This window comes from Erythrolamprus reginae, chromosome 5, assembly GCF_031021105.1.
Source record: "Erythrolamprus reginae isolate rEryReg1 chromosome 5, rEryReg1.hap1, whole genome shotgun sequence".
NCBI lineage: Eukaryota > Metazoa > Chordata > Lepidosauria > Squamata > Dipsadidae > Erythrolamprus > Erythrolamprus reginae.
This window is the reverse complement of record NC_091954.1, coordinates 107,857,335-107,880,942: the sequence shown is the minus strand read 5'-3', so window position 1 is coordinate 107,880,942 and position 23,608 is coordinate 107,857,335. Positions and strand designations below refer to the sequence as shown.

The following is a 23,608-nucleotide window of genomic DNA, read 5'->3' as shown; positions in this document are numbered from 1 at the left end:
TGCTTCAAAAGCCCAATTGGGCTTATTATCAAGATATGTCTTATTTGGGGGGAAACAGGGTAATTCCACTTTAACAAAAATGTAGCATTCTTGTTTCTACGGTGTTTTAGCTGGAACATATAGCTTTTCATCAGAATTAAGGCTTATAAAGATATGGATTTGTTTCTTTTCTTAAGACATATATTGTTTGCATATTAGATAGATTTGATGTTTTGCCTGCATTGTTGCCTTTCAAGAAAATGAAGCAGCCAGAAAGTTGGCAGAGCTAGGCTAAAGGGATATGGCTCATCTGAGATAGAAGGGAAAGAAAAATATCAACAAAAGAGAATTAGGAATAATAAAGCAGAACAGCTCCATATTGTAAAAGAGCATAGAATTTGGCCAAGATACTGAAATAGCCTAAGCAAAACTTTGTTAGATTCACATCTGACTTAATCTTTACAACTCCAAATGTAGAAAAAAATAATGTATAAAATATTTATACACATTGATGTATTGTAATTCTAATCATGCCAGGATAAAGAGACACAGGCGTTACAACTGAGAGAAGCACATTTCAAGAAAACAAAGGAGTTGCAAACACTTAAGGACAATGAAAAGAGCATCAGATCTTTAATTGAAGGACACCGTGTCCAGAAAAAAAATCTTCGGAACCGATTACGGCGGCTGGACATACAAGCCCTTAACCAACAAGAACTCATGTATAACCAGGTAAGGTTTATGTGTATATCTGCAGATATATGAATTTCATTTAATCTTACAGAATGATGGCAGTAAATCACAAACAATGTGCATTATTGATGGGGGGGGGGGGGGAATCTTAACAGAACTTTAAAATCCAAGAAACCTTTAAGTTTTTGTTTTCCTAATTACTGTTGTCCAACTGGTTTAGAACTGATAGAATCCAAGGAGATGATGCCAAAAGAGATAGCAGGATTAAAAAACCAGATAAGGTCATGATAGTGACCTTTCATTCTTTAATTATAAACCTTTTGTCTGTGGCAAATGGCACCAGCAAAATATTCTGGAGGGAAGATTAATCAATGCCTTATTTATATGTCTCCTCTGTGGAATAAATTGGGTAGTTTTTATTTTAATGTCTGTAAAATAAACCTAGAGTGAGGTTGTATGTTGAACTGTGAAATAATACATTTATTATTCTACTCTTTCAGTTGTAAAATTCTATTTACTTGAAATAAAAGTCCATTTGGAATTGGGCAGCATAAAAATGCTACTAATAAATAAATAAAATAAAGTTTAATTGGTATCAGTAGTACCATTTGTAACTAGGAAAGGAAACAATTTGCTTGAAATGGAATTCCGTTTCATTTGAAATTAATATGTTTTACATTGGGTTGTGCAATCCACAAACCAACTTTTTGTAATCACTTCTGCTATAATTCTCATAGCAAATAATAAGAATGGGATACGTACATCTTTTCAGTTCTTTCAAAAATTCACTTTGACTGCTTCAAATTATTTTTGAAGGAATATATCCAAATCTTGATATTAGTTTATGTATAAATCATGCGCACCACTTTGAAATCACTGGTGGTCCTTGGATTATGATCACCCATTTATCAACTGTTCAAAATTGTTGCAGCACTAAATGAATGGGACTTATGGCAGTCCTAGAATTTTTTGTTGCTTTATTATATCTTGCAGTCACATAATGGCAATTTCCAAATTCCCTGCCTATCACGTGACCACGTTGTTTAGAGTGGCAATTCCAGCAGTCCCAGTTGCCATTCTTAAGTGAGGATTATGCAGGTCACAAAGGGAGACTTCATGTGATTGCAACTTCTGGAAGTTGGAAGTTGGAGTCACATGAGGTCCTCACTTAATGACCTTCATAATCCTTGCTTAATGATGGCAACCGACCCTGACAGAATTGCCACATGGTAAGCAACATGGTAACATGATGTCATCGCCTAGCAATTTGCCATTTTATGTATTTTTTATTTATTTATTTTGTCCAATGCACAATAATTGTATTGTAACCCAAGGACCACCTACTCAGCTAGATGTCTCCCTATTGAGGAGTGCTTTATTATATGTTTAGAAGGTTAATCAACAGGGATTTTTCTAGCCTTTCTGCTAATTTCTTTCTTGCTTGAATGTTTGAATAGGATTTTTACATACAGCAAGTGGAGAGACGGCTATCACGTTTGAAGGGGGAACTTAACACAGACGAGAGGCAGGTTTTAGAAGGCAAACTTGCTGAACTAGTAAAGATAATGGACGAAAAGAAACAGGCATTCAATACTTTACAATCACAGGAAAAGAAACTTCAGGTAATGTGATTTTTTTCCCCATGAAAAGATGCTGAGTGGCACTGCAGTAATACTTAAAAGTATTGCTCATCATCTACATTAAATCCTGTTTTCTCTGAAAATGCCACAAATGCCACTAAACTACACTGCTCAAAAAAATAAAAGGAACACTTAAGCAACACAATATAATGCCAAGTAAATCAAACTTCTGTGAAAGCAAACTGTCCACTTAGGAAGCAACACTGATTGACAATCAATTTCACATGCTGTTGTGCACATTCAACTTTGTACAGAACAAAGTATTCAGTGAGTATATTTCATTCATTCAGATCTAGGATGTGTTATTTGTGTGTTCCATTCATTTTTTTGAGCAGTATATTTGGAATGAAAATAAATCCATATACTAAAAAGTGCTCTCTTCGGTCAGTCCAGCCCCACTTTTTTCGCTCATCCGGCCTTGGCTGGAGACACGGGGGTTGCCCAGCTCGGGAGGCGATGGGACGAGCCATTCCAGCACTGGGGAAAGAAGTGGTGAAGTCGCAGAGCTGTTCTGGTTGGGAAGGCGAGCCTGCCAGCCAGCCAGCCTGAAGCGCTACAAGTCCATGTAGATTTCCCCAACCAAGTGTTTGCCAGATGGGCTGGGAAGGCATCTTCTAGAAGCCTAATTAGCAAGTTTTTCCATCTGGCACTGCATTTTGAGGAAGAAATTCACATTATTTGTGAATTTGCTGCCTCGGTGAAGTCCTCTCAAATGATTTCTTTATTTTCTACTATTCTCTGCAATTCTCAATGGACTTCTTACTGAAGAGACCATCTGCTAAGAATTAAGGAACGTTTCTTTAAGGAGAAGCTCTTTGTAACTTCCTCAAAGGAAGAAGACATTTCCCGGCAACCATGGATCACCAAAAACAATAACTAATTTTTGCTCTGAGCCACCTAGAGTCCCTAGGGAATTGGGCGGCATAGAAATTGAATAAATAAATTAAATAACTACTAATAAAACCTTTGAATCGATGGTTTGTAATTTTCAATTGGGTGAAAAACTGCAGCATTAGAGAAAAACTTTGTCAATAAACAGGATAATTTACAGAATGCTGAGTCCCCATTATTTCCAGTGGAATGTAATTTGGAATATATTTTTTTTTGCCATTGCCATTGAGTCATACTGGTGTAGTGCTTAGAATGTAGTACTGCAGGCTATTTGTGCTGACTGCCAGCTGCCAGCAGTTCGATCCTCAGCCTTCCATCCTTCCGAGGCCGGTAAAATGGGGACTCAGATTGTTGGGGGCAATAGGCTGGATCTGTAAACCTCTTAAAAAGGGCTATAAAGCACTGTGAAGCGGTATATAAGTCTAACTGCTGTTGCTATTTCTATGCTCCTGCTGTTCATTGCAGTTGCAATTGCCTTGCGGTTGCAGTCAACTCTGGTCACATGATCCTGATTTTCACCATTCCCTGACAGCTTCTCAGAAACTGATGGGTAACCCAGAAGGAATTGGTAGGATTGTTGATGTTCCTTACCATCTTCCATTGCTTGTGGAAGGTTTATAGGGAGAAAGTGGAGAAATGGAGCATCTTCCACAGATCCCTCTCAAGTCACACTATGTCATGTAATCCCTCACTCATTCTTCCCCCACCCCTCCCAAGCAGCAGTCACTTCCTCCTTGATGTGATGAAGAGGGGGTGTGAAGGGAGGAGGGATCAGCAAGGAGAGAGGGGTAGAAAAGGAGAAGAAGGGAAAGGAAACAGTAGAGAGGAAGGAGCAAGAAGGGAGAGTAGGGAGGAAAGAAGGAATGATTAAAAGGAGGGAGAGAAGGGAGCAAGGAAGGAACATGAGGAGAGAGGAAAGGTAGAAAGGAATAGGGCTGGAGAGAGGAAAGGAAGAATGAGAAGAGAGAAGGAAGGGAGAGAAGGAATGAAAGAAGGAAAAAAGGAGGAAGAAAGGAAAGGGAGGGAGGGAGGATGGGAGGGAAGGAAGAAAGGAAGATTCCAATATTCCAATAGTAGTTAAAGAATTATCTCTAAAATGATGGCGCAGTGGGTCACAGGTTGTCTAGTATAGCCTAACACAAACAATAGTAAGATGAGATATTGGAAACCATGCCTCCTAACATGGATGTGTTTTGTTTAACGCTCTCTTGATTTAAACTAAAAGGAGATTTTGTATTTGTTTCTTTCCAGAATGAAATCCATTTTAGCAAATTGGCCATAGATAAAACTGGGCAAGAAATGGTTGGTTTGAATGTTAGACTGGATGAGATAAACCTTTTCACAGAAAAATCGGACAAGTTATTAAAAAAAGCCAAAGCAGAAAAGCAGGTGTGAATTTTATTTTTCAAATGCTAAGTATAAGTGTTTTGAAAAAAAGTGCTTAATACCTAACAACTTTGCTATCTGAAATCAGTGTTTTGTCTTGTGATGTCAGACTAATTTAGTATATTTCTGTGGCACGTGTGGGCATTTATCCTCTTCAATGGTTTCAAAACAAAAGTTACCGCATTTTTTTGGAGTATAAGATGCACCGGAGTATAAGACACACCTTAGTTTTGGGGGAAGAAAATAGGGAAAAGAATTTGCTTACCAGATATTCATCTGGCTAGCGTCCTTAGTCAGCTTCAGCATATTATTTTATCCCCTGGTTAGGACTTTAAAAAAAACCTTATTCGGAGAGAGTAACAATGAAAGAGCTTGCAAGCCAGTAAGAGCTGGGAACATCATTAGCACCTGGTTAGGCCTGGAAAGAAACATTTGGAGTAAGTTAGACTAAAAAGTTAGTAAGTTAGACAATAAAAAAAACCCTGCAAAGACTTAGGGCTTGGAAAACATTGTTTGCAGAGAGTAACAATGAAAGAGTTTGCAAGCCAGTAAGAGCTGTGAACATTGTTAGCACCTGGTTAGGGCTGGAAAGAAACATTCAGAGCAAGTAGAGAAGGAAAAAAAAACCCTACAAAGACAGGGTTTGGAAAACATTCTTAGCAGAGAGTAACAGTGAAAGAGCCTGCAAGGTAAGAGCTAGGATTGTTAGCAGCTAGTTAAGGCAGGGGGTGGGGGGGGGAGGGAGAGCTACATTCAGAATATAAGACACACCCAAATTATCAGCCTCTTTTAGGGAGGAAAAAGGTGCAACTTATATTCCAAAAAATATGATATATTTTTATAAGCCTGGGCATCTGAAGGAAGTCAGGTAGAGCAAATGATAACATGTGTGTTACGATGCCATCACCCAAAGGCTGTGTCTTGCATCTGACCTCACGATGCCTATATTCTTTCTGTTCTATCAATGGAAGGATCTGATGATTGAAGACAACCTCTTAAAACTGGAGCTGAAGCGGGTAAGAGATTTGCTCTATAACAAGGCAGAGAAAGTGCTGTCTCTGGAGAAACGGAAGCAGCAGTTAAACACAGCAATGGAGCAGAGAACAGCTGACATCAAAGTTCATAAGGAAATGATTGAGAGTCAGACACGACTCATTGAGCAAGAGCGTCAGACTCTAAGGTAAATCACTCCACAAAGCTGAGAAGCACCATCTGCCTTTCAAGAGAGTATCTAGTATTCAGAGACTCTGTAAGAATTGCCCAGGTCATGTCTCCTGCCTTTGAGCATCTCCTAATAACTAACATTTCAACAGCCTCTTAAACTGCACGGAAGAACAACTTGTCCATTTCTTAGTGGTTAGAGAAAGCTCAGCCTGTTTTCCGACTTATCAATAGTTTAGGGATCACAAGTATTCATATAGCTCAGAACAACTGACTGTTCGCTTTATTTTCTCACTGCATTAATGATTCCACGTTTTCATAGAATAGAATAGAATAGAATAGAATAGAATAGAATAGAATTCTTTATTGGCCAAGTGTGATTGGACACACAAGGAATTTGTCTTCGTGCATAAAAGAAACAATTGTAACAGCAAACATAATATTTCATTTGCTTTATTTTGTGGAAAATAAGTATAAAACTGGTAGCTGGTCTACATGAACAGAATTCAGCACTTGGTGCTCTCTGAGATTGGTTGTTTTCTTGCAACATTTCATTACCCAAACTATCCAGTGAAAAAGTGGCAACACCAATGACCCCTCACTTCAACCCCGAGCTTTTAAATATTCTCTTTTATTGGTGCAATTCAGCCCACTGGCTTCAGTGACACTTACATCCTGATAGGACTGACCATGTTTCTTAAAAGTTAGGGTGAGTTTTGTTTTTATATGAACATGTGATTGTCAAACTAGAATAGAATAGAATAGAACAGAACAGAACAGAACAGCAGAATTGGAAGGGACTTATACTGATAATAATAATATACTTATAACAACAATAACAACAACAGAGTTGGAAGGGACCCTGGAGGTCTTCTAGCCCAACCCCCTGCTTAGGCAGGAAACCCTATACTACCTTCAGACGAATGGTTATCCAACCTTTTCTTAAAAACTTCTAGTGTTGGAGCATTCACAATCTAGGTTGTGAATCAGAGATTATAGTGATGCTGCAACTGTCAAAAGCGTGGGGGAAGGCCATTTGTCTCTTTTTTCAGCGGCATTGTGACTTCAGATGGTCACTAAATGAACTGTTGTAAGTCGAGGACCACCTGTATGGCAGAAACAGATGCTTAACTTGTCCAGAAAATTTATGTTTGAAAGCAAGTGGTTAGGAAGTGGATAGATGCCAGAATGCTCAGCCAGGAACTCAGGAACCAACATAGATTAATCATGAAGACAGTTCAGCAGGAACAGGCTTAAGTAATTTTACTCTTCAGTGTATTCAAAAAATACTTTCTTCTTCTATTTACAGAATATACTTCACTTTAACTATGTACATGAAGGTATAGCTACTTGGACCGGGAGTCACTGCTCACAGTCACTCATGCCCTCATCACCTCGAAACTCGACTACTGTAACGCTCTCTACATGGGGCTACCTTTGAAAAGTGTTCGGAAACTTCAGATCATGCAGAATGCAGCTGCGAGAGCAATCATGGGCTTCCCTAAATATGCCCACGTTACACCAACACTCCGCAGTCTGCATTGGTTGCCAATCAGTTTCCGATCACAATTCAAAGTGTTGGTTATGACCTATAAAGCCCTTCATGGCACCGGACCAGATTATCTCAGGGACCGCCTTCTGCCGCATGAATCCCACTGACCAGTTAGGTCCCACAGAGTGGATCTTCTCCGGGTCCCGTCAACTAAAGAATGTCACTTGGCGGGACCCAGGGGAAGAGCCTTCTCTGTGGCGGCCCCGACCCTCTGGAACCAGCTCCCCCCAGAGATTAGAATTGCCCCCACCCTCCTTGCCTTTTGTAAGCTGCTTAAAACCCACCTCTGCCGTCAGGCATGGGGGAATTGAGACCCTCTTCCCCCTAGGCCTTTACAATTCTATGCATGGTATGTCTGTATGTATGTTTGGGGGGGGGTTAATATATTAATGGGCTTTTAATTATTTCTAACATCAGACTACTTTATTGTTGCTGTTAGCCGCCCCGAGTCTCCGGAGAGAGGCGGCATACAAATCCAATGAATGAATGAATGAATGAATGAATGAATGAATGAATGAATGAATGAATGAATGAATAAATAAATAAATAAATAAATAAATAAAGAGCAAACCCTACTTACAAGTAGCTATTATGCTAACTCTGGTTTAACTATCTTACCACCAGTACGCAGCTCACTCTTAATGCTTCAAAATTCTCCCCTGCAGAATTAAACGTATAACAGAAAAGAATCCAAAACACTTGACAGTAAATTACCAGTCACAAGTTAGGGGGCTAGAAAACCCTGTTTTATCCAACTTTAAATAAGGCACTGTGTGCAGCGGGTGGTTAAACCCAACTGGGAAATGAACAACTCAGCCAGCTGATCTGGCAGCCCCGCCCTCCTTCTCCATCCACAACCCATGCAATAGGAAATTAGAGTGATTTAGTGTGACTGGAGCCTACCCTTTCGCCAAAGAGGCAGGCTCTATGTTTTCCCCGTTGATAATTACATTACTAATTGGCACTTGCATGTAATTTGATTTGAGGTTGTTTCCTGCTGTTGCTCATTCCCGTCTAGCTGTGGCAATATTAAGATATAATCAGCAGGGGGCAGCTTTTGCAGCTGTAGGACTGAAACGCCAACCTTTAAATATTTGGGTAAGATTCACTAGATGGTTACTCCCCATGATGCAGGGATCTGCCATGTAATATTGTTTTTTCGTTCTATGAAAAAGTAGGGAGAACTGGGAGCGCATCTTAATTATTGCTGTATCATTCAACTCTGCTTTAGGGTTCATCAGTGGTCCTATTGGAAGCCAAAACTACCTCCCAGGATAAATCTTGGGGTTATCTATCTATCTATCTATCTATCTATCTATCTATCTATCTATCTATCTATCTATCTATCTATCTATCTTTCTTTCTTTCTTTCTTTCTTTCTTTCATCCATCCATCCATTCATTTATTTATTATTAGAGTTGAAAGGGACCTTACAGGTCATCAAGTTCAACCCCCTGCCTGAGCAGGAAATCCTACATCACCCCAGCCAAATGGCAGTCCAATCTCCTCTTGAAAGTGTCCAAAGTTGGGGAGTCCACAACCTCCGCTGGCAGGCCGTTCCACTGGTTGGTCGCTCTCACTGTCAGGAAATTCTTTCTTATCTCCAGGTTGAATCTTTCCTTGGTCAGTTTCCAACCGTTGTTCCTCGTCCGGCCCTCTGGTGCTCTGGAAAACAGTGTGTCCCCCTCCTCTCTGTGGCAACCCCTTAAGTACCTGTATACAGCTATCATGTCCCCCCTAGCCCTTCTTTTTACTAGACTATCCATGCCCAGTTCAAGCAACCTTTCCTCGTATGACCTGGTCTCTAGTCCCTTTATCATTTTAGTTGCTCTTTTCTGCACTCTCTCTAGAGTCTCTATATCTTTTTTGAAGTGTGGTGACCAGAACTGGATGCAATACTCCAGGTGCGGTCTGACCAGGGCCTTATAGAGTGGTATTATTACCTCTCTGGTCTTGGAGTGTATCCCCCTATTCATGCAGCTTAGGATTGTGTTGGCTTTTTTAGCCGCTGCTGCACATTGCTGGCCCATGTTTAGCTGGTTATCCACTAAGACTCCAAGATCCCTTTCACAGTCACTCATGGTGAGTGTAGTTTCGCCTAATTTGTACGCACGTTTTGGGTTTTTTTTGCCTAGGTGCAGGAATTTACTCTTCTCTACATTGAACTTCATTTTGTTCATTTCGGCCCACTGTACAAGTCTGCCTAGATCTTTCTGAATTCTGTGTCTATCCTCTGGGGTGTTGGCCATTCCTGCCAGCTTGGTGTCATCTGCGAATGTTTAAGTTTGGGACTCACAGTTTTGTGAAAAGGCAGTGTATATTGTGTCTTGTCCCTCAATCTTTGACAGGGCTCCAAATAGCATTCAAAACTAAATCAGAGTCCAAAGCAAAGTATTCCTCAACGTTCCAGTTTATTAACAGAGCCATGTTGGCACATCTGGGAGAAGCCCAAATCTGAAGCCCCAGGGTTTCCCCCCCCCAGTTGAAAATTCAAAGCCTTTGCCCTCACACCCCCAAGTCCATCACGTTGACCAATCGCCACCTGCCAATTTGTTAGAAACTCCCATTGCCTCCCATGCAGGTGCAGGAGTGCAAAGACAAAGGATGCCCTTGACAATCTATAAGGAATTTGTTATGGCTACATGCAGATATCTCTCATACAATGACCCCTTCCCAAATTCCCACAGCTAAGCACACATTTTAAAATAGTATAAAGTGCGGCAGGCCAAAGATCTCAACTAAAATGGCTTCGGCCTAACAATATTATATGTTGAACTATCAATATTTTGATGATTTCCTCTAATAACATTCATGATAAACAATATTATGTCCAGTCAACGAAGCAGTGGAAGTGATGTGCCGGTGCCTGGAGGCTGTTGGGCCCTGCATGGGTGTCAACAAACTCAAACTCAACCCAGACAAGACGGAGTGGCTGTGGGTCTTGCCTCCCAAGGACAATTCCATCTGTCCATCCATTACCCTGGGGGGAAAATCATTGACCCCCTCAGAGAGGGTTCGCAACTTGGGCATCCTCCTCGATCCATAGCTCACATTAGAGAAACATCTTTCAGCTGTGGCGATGGGGGCGTTTGCCCAGGTTCGCCTGGTGCACCAGTTGTGGCCCTATTTGGACCGGGAGTCACTGCTCACAGTCACTCATGCCCTCATCACCTCGAGGCTCGACTACTGTAACGCTCTCTACATGGAGCTACCTTTGAAAAGTGTTCGGAAACTTCAGATCGTGCAGAATGCAGCTGCGAGAGCAACCATGGGCTTTCCCAAATATGCCCATGTTACACCAACACTCCGCAGTCTGCATTGGTTGCCGATCAGTTTCCGGTCACAATTCAAAGTGTTGGTTATGACCCATAAAGCCCTTCATGGCACCGGACCAGATTATCTCAGGACCGCCTTCTGCTGCACGAATCCCAGCGACCAGTTAGGTCCCACAGAGTGGGTCTTCTCCGGGTCCCGTCAACTAAACAATGCCGCTTGGCGGGACCCAGGGGAAGAGCCTTTTCTGTGGCGGCCCCGGCCCTTTGGAACCAACTCCCTCCAGAAATTAGAATTGCCCCCACCCTCCTTGCCTTTCATAAGCTACTTAAAACCCACCTCTGCCGCCAGGCATGGGGGAATTGAGATACTCTTTCCCCCTAGGCCTTTACAATTTTATGCATGGTATGTCTGTATGTATGTTTGGTTTATATATTAATGGGTTTTTAATCGTTTTTAGTATTGGATTATTATTGTACGCTGTCTTATTATTGCTGTTAGCCGCCCCGAGTCTCCGGAGAGGGGCGGCATACAAATCCAATAAATAAATAAATAAATAAATAAATAAATAAATAAATAAATATTATAGAGCACTACACACCAGAACAACTATACACAAGTATAGTTTCCCCCCGAATGCCATCACTCTGCTAAACAAATAATTCCCTCAACACTGTCAAACTATTTACTAAGTCTGCACTACTATTAATCTTCTCACCATTCCCATCACCCATTTCCACACAAATTGATTGTATGACTGTTGTTTGTATCCTTATGGTTTATATTGACTGTTTCCTAATGTGATTTGATTGATTATTTGTATGCTATGACAATAACTCAAGTGTCGTACCTCATGATTCTTGATGAATGTATCTTTTCTTTTATGTACACTGAGAACATATGCACCAAAGACAAATTCTTTATGTGTCCAATCACACTTGCCCAATAAAAAAAAATTATTTAATCTATTTTATTTTACAGGCTTCCATGTTTTAGCCTGAGTTTAAGAACCCAGGAGATCAAATAAAAAGAGGGCTCACTGAAAAGATTTTTTAAAAATTGATTGAAAAGATTTTAGCTATATGTTTCACTGCTAACCATGTTCTATCTCTTTTACAAAAAAGAAAGGGTGACAGACCTATTTTTTAATGGAAAATCATCTCATGCTTGAGAGGAATTGAGAACTGTGTAGTCTCAGATGATGCAGTTTGTAAATTCATAAAAATGTGATTAGGGACTGGTTTTTGTTTTCCTGTCAAACATCCCAGTTGTCTTATTTTTCAATTTCTCCTTCAATTAGTTCAGAATTCCATGAGCGATTGAGTAAAATTGAAAAACTGAAAAGTAGATATGAAATTGTTACCATTGTCATGATGCCTCCAGAAGGAGAAGAAGAAAAAACTCATGCTTATTATGTTATAAAGGTAAACTTTTTACTTGGATTTGATACAATAGCTTAAAAAATCTTGGTTTTTTAAGAAATTACAATTTTTTAAAGATTTTTTTTGGAAATTATTGGGATGCTGACTATAACTATGATGATTTATTAGATTTGTTTACATTGTCTTTTTATACTGTTGTTAGCCGCCCCGAGTCTTCGGAGAGGGGCGGCATACAAATCTAATAAATACAAATACAAATACAAACTATGAAATAAAGAGATGCCACTTAAGAGAAAGACTGACGTATTGGGATAAAATGAAAGTAAAGATTTATCTTTCTGACAACAAAAATAAGTAGGAGGAACTCCATGGTTGATCCCAGTTATAAAAATATGATTGTAAAATATGACTGACCATCAAGAAGCCTGAACAAAGAGAAATAATGCTATTAAATAGAAATTAGAGCCTTGAATTCTAGTGCTAGAGCAAATACCTTGAACTGCACGAAGAGCAGATTATTTAGTATTAAATGAAAGTAAGACAATACGTACAGTGGAAAGATTAACAATAAGACTGAAACTTTAAAATTTTTGATACATAATATGAAGGCAAGACTTGCAGCCCTACCTTGACCAGGAGGCGCGCAGCACAGTCACTCATGCCCTCATCACCTTGACTATTACAATGCGCTCTACATGGGGCTACCCTTGAGCGTTCAGCTGGTACGCAGCGGTGTGTGCAATAACCAAGGTACGCCTGCATTATTCCAACTTTACGTGAGCTACATTGGCTACCAGTTGGTTTCTGGACGCAATTCAATGTGTTGGTTATCACCTTTAAAGCTGTAAAAGGCTCAGGGCCAGACTATTTACGGGACCGCTTCCTGCCTCATACCTCACTGTAACCAGTAACGGCCCACAGAGTCGACCTTCTCCAGGTTCCATCCACCAAACAATGTTGGCTGGTGGGACCTCGGGGAAGAGCCTTCTTTGTGGTGGCTCTGACCCTTTGGAATCAACTGCCCCCCAGAAATCTACTATCTCCAGCCTACGGCTTTCTTCCGGAAAGCCCTTAAGACCTGGCTTTTCCAGCAGGCCTGGAATTAGGAATGACTGCATGGGGTTTTTTAGGGTGTTATATATTTTATTGCATTGTTGTTATTATGGTTGTATTTTGTACTGTTATGTACAGTGCATAATTTTTTATTTATGACTATTATTAGCTGCCCTGAGTCCTTTTGGAGTGGGCGGCATATAAATACAATAAATCAATCAATGTCCCTGCTACTTGGAAAAATGAAGGCATTTGAAAAAGGGGCCAGCAGAAGATAACATTAAATGCTGTCACTGAAGTTGTGACTAAGCACAAACCTAGAACTTAAGCATTTGCTCACAGAGTAACTTCAGCTTTTCTGTTACACTATTTCAAGGCTGCCCAGGAGAAGGAAGACCTTCAGCGTGAAGGAGATACCTTGGATGCAAATATCCAGAAAGCTGAGAAAGAATGTATAGCCCTAGAAAATACACTGCATGTCCTTAATAACTGTAACAGCCAGTACAGGAACTCCTTCAAACAAGTTGTAGAGAAAAGTAAGTACATGATGGCTTTATGTGCAAAGCATAAGAGCAAAGAAGGGGAGGAGCTGTATTGAGTATGGTACTGGTATATGTAAACAGAATGGAAGTTGAGGTCCGCAAGTTTTAAAGTTGTCAAGTTTGAAGACCTCTGCAATATAGCATAAGTTGTTTTGGTGACTTTGCAGTGCTAGGCATAGATGATCCATATCTTTCACGTCTACAATATACAGTTGCCAAGAGAATAATCTCACTAGTATTTAGTCTTCTATACGAGCTCCCATGTCTTACATTAATAATAATAATAATAATAATAATTTATTAGATTTGTATGCCGCCCCTCTCCGAAGACTCGGGGCAGCTTACAACAATAATAAAAACAATATAACAGTGATAAAAATCTAATATTAAAAGAAAAGATATATAAAAGGTTAGCTAAAGTGCTAGTTATTTATAAAGTATACAGAGTAATTGATGATATTACCTAATTGGGTAATAAAACTATTACTAGAAGACAAGCCAACCGCGAGAGCGCCAAGGACCCCTAATTTCAACCCTGAGCTACAAATATTCTCCTTTAAAGTGCAATCACTTGAAAACAGCCAGAAATGAACATGTTGGGTAAATCACAACTGCGAGGAAAGGATGAGCTCATTGTAAAGGTTCCAAAAATATTTAACTTTATGTGGCCCACCAAATCCCTATTAAGGAAGAACCTTGTACAACCACATGGTAGCTGGGGACTGAAATACAAATGGCTTTTGGCCAAATTGCTTTTTCTTTTGATTTGAGAAGCAATTTTTCATATTATGAAGTACAAAAATTAATTACAAATTTTATTTACAATACTTTCTGTACTTATTTATTTTATTTTATTTATTGGATTTGTATGCCGCCCCTCTCCGCAGACTCAGGGCGGCTAACAACAATGGTAAAAGACAATATGTAACAATCCAATTTAATAAAACAACTAAAAACCCTAATTATAAAAACCAAACATACACACAAACATACCATGCATAACTTGTAATGGCCTAGGGGAAGAAATATCTTAACTCCCCCATGCCTGGTGACAAAGGTGGGTCTTGAGTAGTTTGTGAAAGACAAGGAGGGTGGGGGCCGTTCTAATCTCTGGGGGGAGTTGATTCCAGAGGGCCGGGGCCGCCACAGAGAAGGCTCTTCCCCTGGGCCTCGACAAACGGCATTGTTTGTTCGACGGGACCCAGAGAAGGCCAACTCTGTGGGACCTTATCGGCCACTGGGATTCATGTGGTAGAACAAAGACAGAAAATATACTTAGAACAAGACAGAAAATATTGAATTGAAAGATTATTTAAAACACAAAATCTCCCCTATCCATAGTGCCCTGATACTATAGCAGAACTTCAGAATAATGTAGTTGTGGAAAGCTATTTTCTTTTTAGCTTTTGCTCCCTCTGCTGGCTCTATTATTTATGATCATGCATGATTATAATTAATATATAAGATTTCTTGACAGAATGTAAGCATAAAAAAGAAAATGATTTTTTTAAAAAAAATATGAAAGTTTATCTAAACGATCTTGAGCTAACTAAATGATAATTAAGTAGTGGTTCAAATGTCTTCAAAAGCCCTTTGTCACTGAATTTATTGCATTATACAAACATTTGCATACCTTCATTCATATACAAATCCAAGTTTTTATAACATATTTCATATTGGAAGTCTTATTGCAGGCGAGCTGTATCCCTTTCATTATGTTAGAAAGTAGACCTAAGTAGCCTCCACAGGGTGTCTTTAATTCTGGGGTTTAATATCCAGTAATACTTCATAGGTGACGAGTATAACGAGAAAATAAAACTGGAAGAAGAAAAGAGAGCTACTGACGAGAAACTTCGATATAAGCGAAGGCAGATCAAGGAGCTTCAAGAGGATATTCAGGTAAACAAAAGTGACTGAAAGAGCCTTTTCTTCAGATCCAGATTTATTTTTTCTTAGAATTTTGTATCCTGTTGTAAACGGCCCAGTCTTTCGGGAGTTGGCCAGCATAGAAAACAAACAAACAAATTGGACCAGAATACCTCCGAGACCGCCTCCTGCCGCACGAATCCCAGCGACCGATTAGGTCCCACAGAGTGGGCCTTCTCCGGGTCCTGTCAACTAAACAATGTCGGTTGGGGAAGAGCCTTCTCTGTGGTGGCCCCGACTCTCTGGAACCAACTCCCCCCGGAGATTAGAACTGCCCCTACTCTCCCTGCCTTCCGTAAAGTTCTTAAAACCCACCTTTGCCGTCAGGCATGGGGGAACTGAAACATCTCCCCCGGGCATGTACAATTTATGTATGGTATGTTTGTGTGTGTGCTTGTTAGTATATTGGGGTTCTTTTTAAACTTTTTAAAATATTTAAATTTATTTGGATTTGTTTACGATTTGTTTATGCCTTGTTGTGAGCCGCCCTGAGTCCGCGGAGAGGGGCGGCATACAAATCTAAATAATAATAAATAAATAAATAAATAAATAAATAGTTTCAAAGAAGTCTCTAAACAGACTTATATATACATTTGTTTTTCTAGGCGATGAAAAATAATCTCGACACTCTTGTGAAAAAAGAGGTCCTTCTCCAGGAAAAAGTTAAAGATAAACATGCAAATGTTTTAAAATTAATCCGAGATATAGATGATCAGCAACCCAGAATGGAAAGAGTCTCAAAACAGGTTAGTTTAAACTACTATAATATATTCAGTTTAATTTAGAACTCAGTAAAATCATAATTTAGGGTAACCATGATCGATTTTAGCTAAAATAAAACATTTTAATATAGAAGTTTACTGGCATTTTAACATCTAATATTCTCCTCTAAACTTTTTTCTGTCTGTCTGAAAAGGTTTCCCGATTAACCCGAGCAATCCGAATGATGCAGGACTCTCAGTCCCAAACTCCAGAAGAAAAAGACATCGAACTTCGTGGACTGAAGGACTTCAGCAAATACGTAGATAAAATGCTGCTTGATGCTTCAGAAGCACATCCGGAATTACATAAAGTCTTCCAAAAATACTTTGAACAGGTATCACTTTAGTTATTTTAATCCATCTTAATTTAATGCAGAAATGCATATGCTGGTCTCTTATTGTGTGCATATCACACCGGATTTTAATACGTATCTCTAATGTATACCCATTCACATTGCTTTATAGCACTCTCTAAGCAGTTTACCAAATCACGTATTGCCCCCAACAATCTGGCCCCTCATTTTACCCACCTCGGAAAGATGGACGGTTGAGTCAATCTTGAGCCAGTCAGAATCGAACTCTTGACAGTGAGCAGTGAGTTAGCTTGCAGTACAGGTAATCCCTGAGTTACAAGCATTCCCTTAGTGAACATTCAAAGTTTTATGTGGTAAGCCCCCCGCCCCCCGCAGCATTTACAAGGAAGTCCCAAAACTACGACTCTTGCAGCACCACAACAGTTGTTCGCCCTTAACAACAACTGCAGAAGCTCTGCATCATTTGTCCTGCATGTTCCATTTTTTCTGTGAGCCGCCCGGAGTCTTTGGAGAAGGGCGGCATACAAATCTAATTAATTAATAATAATAATAATAATAATAATAATAATAATAATAATAATAATAATAATAACAACAACAATAATAATAATAATAATAATTATTATTATTTTGGCCGACAACATGCTGGGCAAGCCGTGCGGAGGATGCAGTGAAGGACTGCCATTTCCTGGGACTAGAGGAACATATGTGCAGAAGCCGAATTGCGGGCGAGATTTCGCCAATTTTTGGCATTTTTTTTGCTTCCGTGCATGCCAAAGATCAGGAAAAAATAGCAGCTGCTGCAGCTTGGAGGGCAAAAGGGGAGCAGAAGAGCATTGTCCTCTGTCCCCTTCCCCCCCAGTCTGGCACAAGTAAGGGACCTCCATCCGCCCCTGCAATGCAAAGGGTTCCACCCTGCCCGTTCCCCTCTGTGTCACCGCTACTTATTCCGGCCATCCCCACCCGTTTCCCTCCGTGACCTCGCCGCCCGGTCTCTTCTCCTACCTTTACCGCCGCTTGCTTGCTAATGCTTGTTTGCCCTCTTCTGCGACCTGGGGAACAGCCAGGTGGCCGGAGCCTGCCGCACTCGCTGTTGCTGCTGGCTGGGGCTCTCAGGTGCGCAGTGAGATTTGGCTCCTGTGCATGCATAGCAAACAAAATCTCGCACAAGCATCCTCGTGCGAGCAGGATTTCGCCAATTTTTACGGGTTTCTTTTAAAAAATCAGCGAAAATCACCGGAATCTCACTGCTTGTGCCCGTGAATGTCTGCCTGACAGTTGGAACTGTGTGCGCAGCTCCATTTTTCCTACCGGAGCGGCACTCCGGCCTACCCTTGGTCAGATGGGCACCCGTGGCTGAAATACCGGAGAATAGACTGCTGGAGAGGAGGTAAATGAGCCGGTGCAGCAAGTTTGGAGGGGAAGCAATTGTGGGGAGCATAAAGTATTTCAGTGGGCCATGGAGGCCTTGGGTGGTCTTAGCCAGGTGGCCTATTCCATCACTAGGCCCCCCATGGTCTTCCTCACCCTGAAACACCTTGTGTGCACTTAATGAGCTTCACATTCGATTGACAAGTATATTGGGAAAGGAGGGAGTGATCCTGTTCAAGCTATTCCCACAAATTCTTAGGTTATGACCGGAATGGTCAGGCCCCATTACATTTGTGACTCGAGGACTGCCTGTACTGCATTCTAACTACTGTGCCATCATGGGTCCTCGTGCTGGGTGGAAAATCTGGACTTTTAACCACAACATACAGTCAGATTGAGGAATGTCGATTTATGAAATGAAAGAGATTCTGTTTTACAATAATTGCAGCTTGGCCGTTTCCTCAGTATCTGATAGATCCACTTGAAACCACATTCATTTTAATTTAGCATAGTAAAGATGAAGCAAAATTTAAAATTTTAATTTATTTAAGAAATAAAGGTAAAACATATCTCCCAGAGACCAATAATATCACACAGGGTAGGCCTCCTCCAGGTTCCGTCGACTAAGCAACGCAGGTTGGTGGGGCCGAGGGGGAGGGCCTTCTCTGTGGCTGCCCCGGCTCTATGGAACCAACTTCCCCCCGACGTCCGTACTGCTCCCACCCTACTGGCCTTACGAAGACCTGGCTTTGCGGGCAGGTCTGGGGGCCATGAAATTGACACCTGCCATGGACAATTTATTCTGAATGATATGCATGTGTGTTGCCTGAATTGTTTGAGTTGTGGGTTTTTAAACTGAGGTTTATAGTTTTAGATTTATATTTGACTTCCTTTTATTGTATACTGTACCTTTTATATTGTTGTAAGCTGCCCTGAGTCCTTCGGGATTGGGCGGCATAGAGGTCGAATAAAAATAAATAAATGAAAAAAATAATAAATAATAGTAGTAGAGAAGCTGTAATAACTCAGGACTTTGCTAAGCCCTGCAGCCGTTTTAATTAGCACTGTGAATTAAAGGCAGTGTTTTTATTCCTATAGATTTATAGCAGACTTCATCAAACCTCTGTTTATTTGTTGGTAGGCTTCATTACATCTTCCTACAGTTTCCGTTTCTCACACCAGTGCTCGAACTGTTCATGGCTCATCTTCCGGCACGTGAGTGACACCTCTGAGTCAAAATAACGTAGCCACGAATGTGCTTAGAGGCAGGGTTATAAAGAGGTTGCCCATGACTTGCTTGTTCCATAGGGAGATACAGGGATGAGTCAATCAATCAAGAGTTAACCCTGGAACGCAAATTCTAAATTGGCCTGAAAATGCTGCAAAAAAGCAAACACAGTGGTACCTCTACTTATGAACTTAATTATTTCCATGACCAGGTTCTTAAGTAGAAATGTTTGTAAGGAGAAACAATTTTTCCCATAGGAATCAATGTAAAAGCAAATAATGGGGAAACCACAGGGAGGGTGGAGGTCCTGTTTCCTCCCAGGAGATTCCTAGAGAGGCCCCACAGAGGTTTCTCCCTGTCTTTTCCAGCCCTGTTTCCTCCCAGGAGATTCCTAGAGGGGCTCCACAAAGGCTTTTCCCCATCTTTTCCGGCCCTGTTTCCTCCCAGGAGATTCCTAGAGCGGCCCCACGGAGGCTTCTCCCTGCCTTTTCCGGTTACAGTTTCGGAGGCTTGGGTTTGTAAGTGGAAAATGGTTCTTGGGAAGAGGCAAAAAAGTCTTGAACACCTGGTTCTTATCTAGAAAAGTTCATAAGTAGAGGCGTTCTTAGGTAGAGGTACCACTGTATAATTTATATGTTCAGTATATCACAGAAGTGAGTATACCCCCTCACATTTTGTAAATATTTAAGTACAGTGTTCCCTCGCTTTTCGCAGGGGATGCATTCCGAGACCGCCTGCGAAAGTCGAATTTCCGCGAAGTAGAGATGCGGAAGTAAATACACTATTTTTGGCTATGAACAGTATCACAAACCTTTCCTTAACACTTTAAACCCCTAAATTGCAATTTTCCATTCCCTTAGCAACCATTTAGATTATTACTCACCAGGTTTATTTATTAAAGTTTATTTTTTAAAAAAATATTAAAAGCAGACGAAAGTTGGGCGATGACATATGACGTCATCGGGTGGGAAAAACCGTGGTATAGGAAAAAAACCCACGAAGTATTTTTTTATTAATATTTTTGAAAAACTGTGGTATAGACTTTTCGCGAAGTTCGAACCCATGAAAATCGAAGGAACACTGTATATCTTTTCATGTCATGTGACAACTGAAGAAATGACACTTAGCTACAATGTAAAGTATTGAATTTACGGTTTGTACAACAGTGTAAATGTGTTATGCCCTCAAAATAACACAATGCACAGCAATTAATGTCTAAACTGCTAACAACAACTGCTAGTACTTCTGTATAGGTACCCGCTGGGATGATTCGCATCATTATAATATAGCAGTTGTAAATTACAATTTCTTAATAAAGTAAGGGAGAAGGATTTACATTTGACATTACAATTATTCAGATTTCAGAAGTCCAATAAGACTGAGTGATTTTGTAAAAATAAAAGAGCTCAGAAGGCCTGAGGGCTCCTTGAAAAAAAAAATTAAACATTCTACGATACAGGTAGTCCTCAACTTACAGCCATTTGCTTAGTGACTGAAGTAACAATGACACTGAAAAAAAGTGATTAATGATCAGTTTTTACTCTTGCAATGGCAGCCAGATGTACATTCTGTCATATACTTAGGACATTTGCAGGGCCCAGTGTCATGTGGTCACCATTTATAACCACATGATTCACTTAACAACACAGCAATTCGCTTAACAATCATGGAAAAAAGGTCATAAAATGGGACAAAGCATGGTGGTTATCAATTAATAATAACCTGACCTAATAATTTATCTGACCAGCCTCACAGACTCTGATGTTGAGTTCAGAAAGATTCCCATACATTTTGTAATGATGGGGACAGTTTGGGGCAAAAGTGAGTTTCATTGGCCAATGAAGAAATTGAAAATAGCTTACCATTCATATGATAATTTGACAGGACATTCTTTATGGAACATAATGGTGTTTTATTTTGTATTGAACTTGAATGATTTTTAATTAATGTAATTGCGTCCTTGTTTCCTAGGTCCTTCAGGAGCTTATCTTCCAGTCAACCACATGCCAAAGTTGTATCTCTGACTTTGGATTCCAGTCCTGAACCTCCAGGACCAATTTCTCATCCTTCAAGCCCGAGTAGCGCCACCACCTCCTCTCGTAGTAAAAGCCCATATTAAGTGGGTTTTTTTCCTGTTGCATTCAAAGGTTTTAAGAATTCAGAGTTATCTGCTAAGTTGCAGCATGTTTGACTACACAACTAAAATTAATTGATGTGATAGTGAATGAATTATTTTCACTTGGAATAAATGTTTTCGTTTCAATTCAGTTTTATTTTTATAGCAAAAACTAAGCCTTACCAATAAAAGTTGACAACAATCTTTGCAAAAAGTCACAATCTCACCACTCCTCCATAGTCATTCATGTTTACAAATGTGTATTTAGAAATGTGTAATTTTTTCAGTCCTCCCACTTGAGTTTGAACTAGAGCGCCCCTAAATTTCAGGTGTTGCTGAATGAGAATTCTCCGGGACACTACAACCACTGTAAATGTGAGTCAGTTATCAAGTATCCGAATGTGAACCATGTGACCATAGAGATGTTGCAACGGTCGTGTGAAAAATGATAAGCCACTATTTTCAGTGCTGTTGCAACTTTGTATGGTTACTAAATGAACTGGTGTAAGTCGAGGACTACCTGAATAAGCCTCTTAGAGTCATGTAGGAGTTTGCCCCCACAAAACCTCATATCTATTGTTTGGTCCTCTTTTGCTACCTTTGTTGAATTCCAATAAAGAACCTTTTTCCTCTGTTTGGGGAGCTACTAATCGCTAAGAATGCACACTCTCTTAAACTCAAAAGCCATTCCTGTGAACTCCCACCTTTCCCAAAGGAATACCTTAAAAAGTGTCCTGCTTATTGGTCAACTACCCAGTGACCTGGTGGGTAAAGTAAGATCTGCCATGACTTTCTATTCACGGCCATGAAGTCCTTAAAGCACCACCTGCTTTGCTCAAAGATGCCACATCTTCTAAAAGCAAAATAAAACTGCTATTCACACTTACTAAAGGTTACTGGGCCTATTGCAAAACACAATTTAAAGCCATCTTTGAGCTTCATATCTGTTCTGCCTGACCGGGCTCAGGCGTTAATTAACGGTCCAGGAAAGAAGGTCAGACACACACGTGCATTGCTAATCAGCAAACTTGCATTAAACATAAAAGAAAAGACTAAAGAAAACTGTCCTTCTTTTCAGGAGTAAAACACAGTTTGAGGTGAAAATTCATCTAGATACAAAGTTCATGAAAAAGCAAATGAAAAGATACAAAGTTCATGAAAAAGTACAAAAGTAGCAGAAACGTTCCAAGAGTTCTCTGAATTCTCTAGGCACGAGAGCAGCAGCCAGTCCCAGAGTTTTCAACTCCCACTTGCCTGACAATGCTGGGTTGAAATCCAAAGGCACAGAGCAGAGACTTCAAAGCAGGAACCACAAAGCCACACAAACCACACAGATAAACATCCACAGTTTGCCTCTGCCTCTGTTCCCTTTTGTAACTATAGCCCTCATTATGGGAACCATACCCAGCCCTCATTCTGTGAACCACACCCAAACACAGGTGACACCAGAATCACCATTGATAATCCCTTAATTGAGCCCTACGTTGCATTGCTCTACGGCTACGCATATTGATTATCTGTTCGGAATCCGAATCCAGAGAAGAGAGGCTATCCGACGGGCTGCCTGCCAAGTCCCCTGGGCTATCTGCCAGTTCTTTTGAGCTGTCTGCCAACTCCTCTGAACCATCTGCCACATCCTCTGAGCTGTCTGCCGTTTTCCTGGCTGTCAGCCATGCTTTCGCAATCACTCTGTGACGCATCTCTCCCAGACGTGGTGGAAGCAGCCGACCCAAGGCCAAACACAACAATATCTAAGCAGAGAACCAATTCTCTGCAGCATTTATGTGTTGAATGTATCGGGGTCACCCCAATTGCAGGGGTGTCAAACTCGCACGTCATATTGCCATCTGACGTATTGTGACTCCCCCCCCCTTTGCTAAAATGGCAGGCGTGGCTAGCGTGTGATGCATCTGAGCCATAGGTTGAGAATTTGACATTCCTGCCATACTGCATTCCCTGTCAATCTTCCTCTACTGTTTATCACTCCAAACCTCCCACCCCAAACCTCCTCCTTAGGGCTTGTTGTGAGTGATCTTTGCCAGCCTCAGGAAATGTCAGATTCTGGAGATGAAGAAATAGAGACCTTAGTTTATCCTGGGTTACAGAGGGTAACAGGTGACAGAGGAGACAGAGACTGTGATTTAGGACAGCCCCAGGGGGCTGAAGTTTTCATGGAAAGTAATTCCTTATCAGATAGTGATGATCTATCAAAAAGTCAGTGGGTAAATCCTAGATTTAGAAGATTAGCAAAACAGAGAAGAAACACAAGGAAAAAGGTTTGGAATTTTGTAGTTATTATATCTATGTTTCAGAAGCGTCCCTTCCAGCAGAAACCAGAAA

The 23,608-nt window shown here is 40.6% G+C and overlaps 1 protein-coding gene across 4 annotated transcripts in view; it reads left to right on the top strand.

Moving 5' to 3' along the window:
• CCDC39 (coiled-coil domain 39 molecular ruler complex subunit) overlaps positions 1–21,415 on the top strand; it is a 34,020-nt gene extending 12,605 nt beyond the window's left edge. For all 4 annotated transcript variants that reach the window (XM_070753677.1, XM_070753679.1, XM_070753680.1 and 1 more), the window contains 11 exons: positions 517–711; positions 2,130–2,294; positions 4,455–4,592; positions 5,561–5,769; positions 11,876–11,999; positions 13,387–13,546; positions 15,345–15,451; positions 16,084–16,224; positions 16,395–16,574; positions 19,066–19,139; positions 21,124–21,415. In XM_070753677.1, the coding sequence (XP_070609778.1) occupies positions 517–711; positions 2,130–2,294; positions 4,455–4,592; positions 5,561–5,769; positions 11,876–11,999; positions 13,387–13,546; positions 15,345–15,451; positions 16,084–16,224; positions 16,395–16,574; positions 19,066–19,139; positions 21,124–21,271 (1,641 nt within the window). In that variant the 3' untranslated portion in view covers positions 21,272–21,415. The remainder of the gene's footprint in view (positions 1–516; positions 712–2,129; positions 2,295–4,454; positions 4,593–5,560; positions 5,770–11,875; positions 12,000–13,386; positions 13,547–15,344; positions 15,452–16,083; positions 16,225–16,394; positions 16,575–19,065; positions 19,140–21,123) is intronic.
• Positions 21,416–23,608: the final 2,193 nt, after the last annotated feature.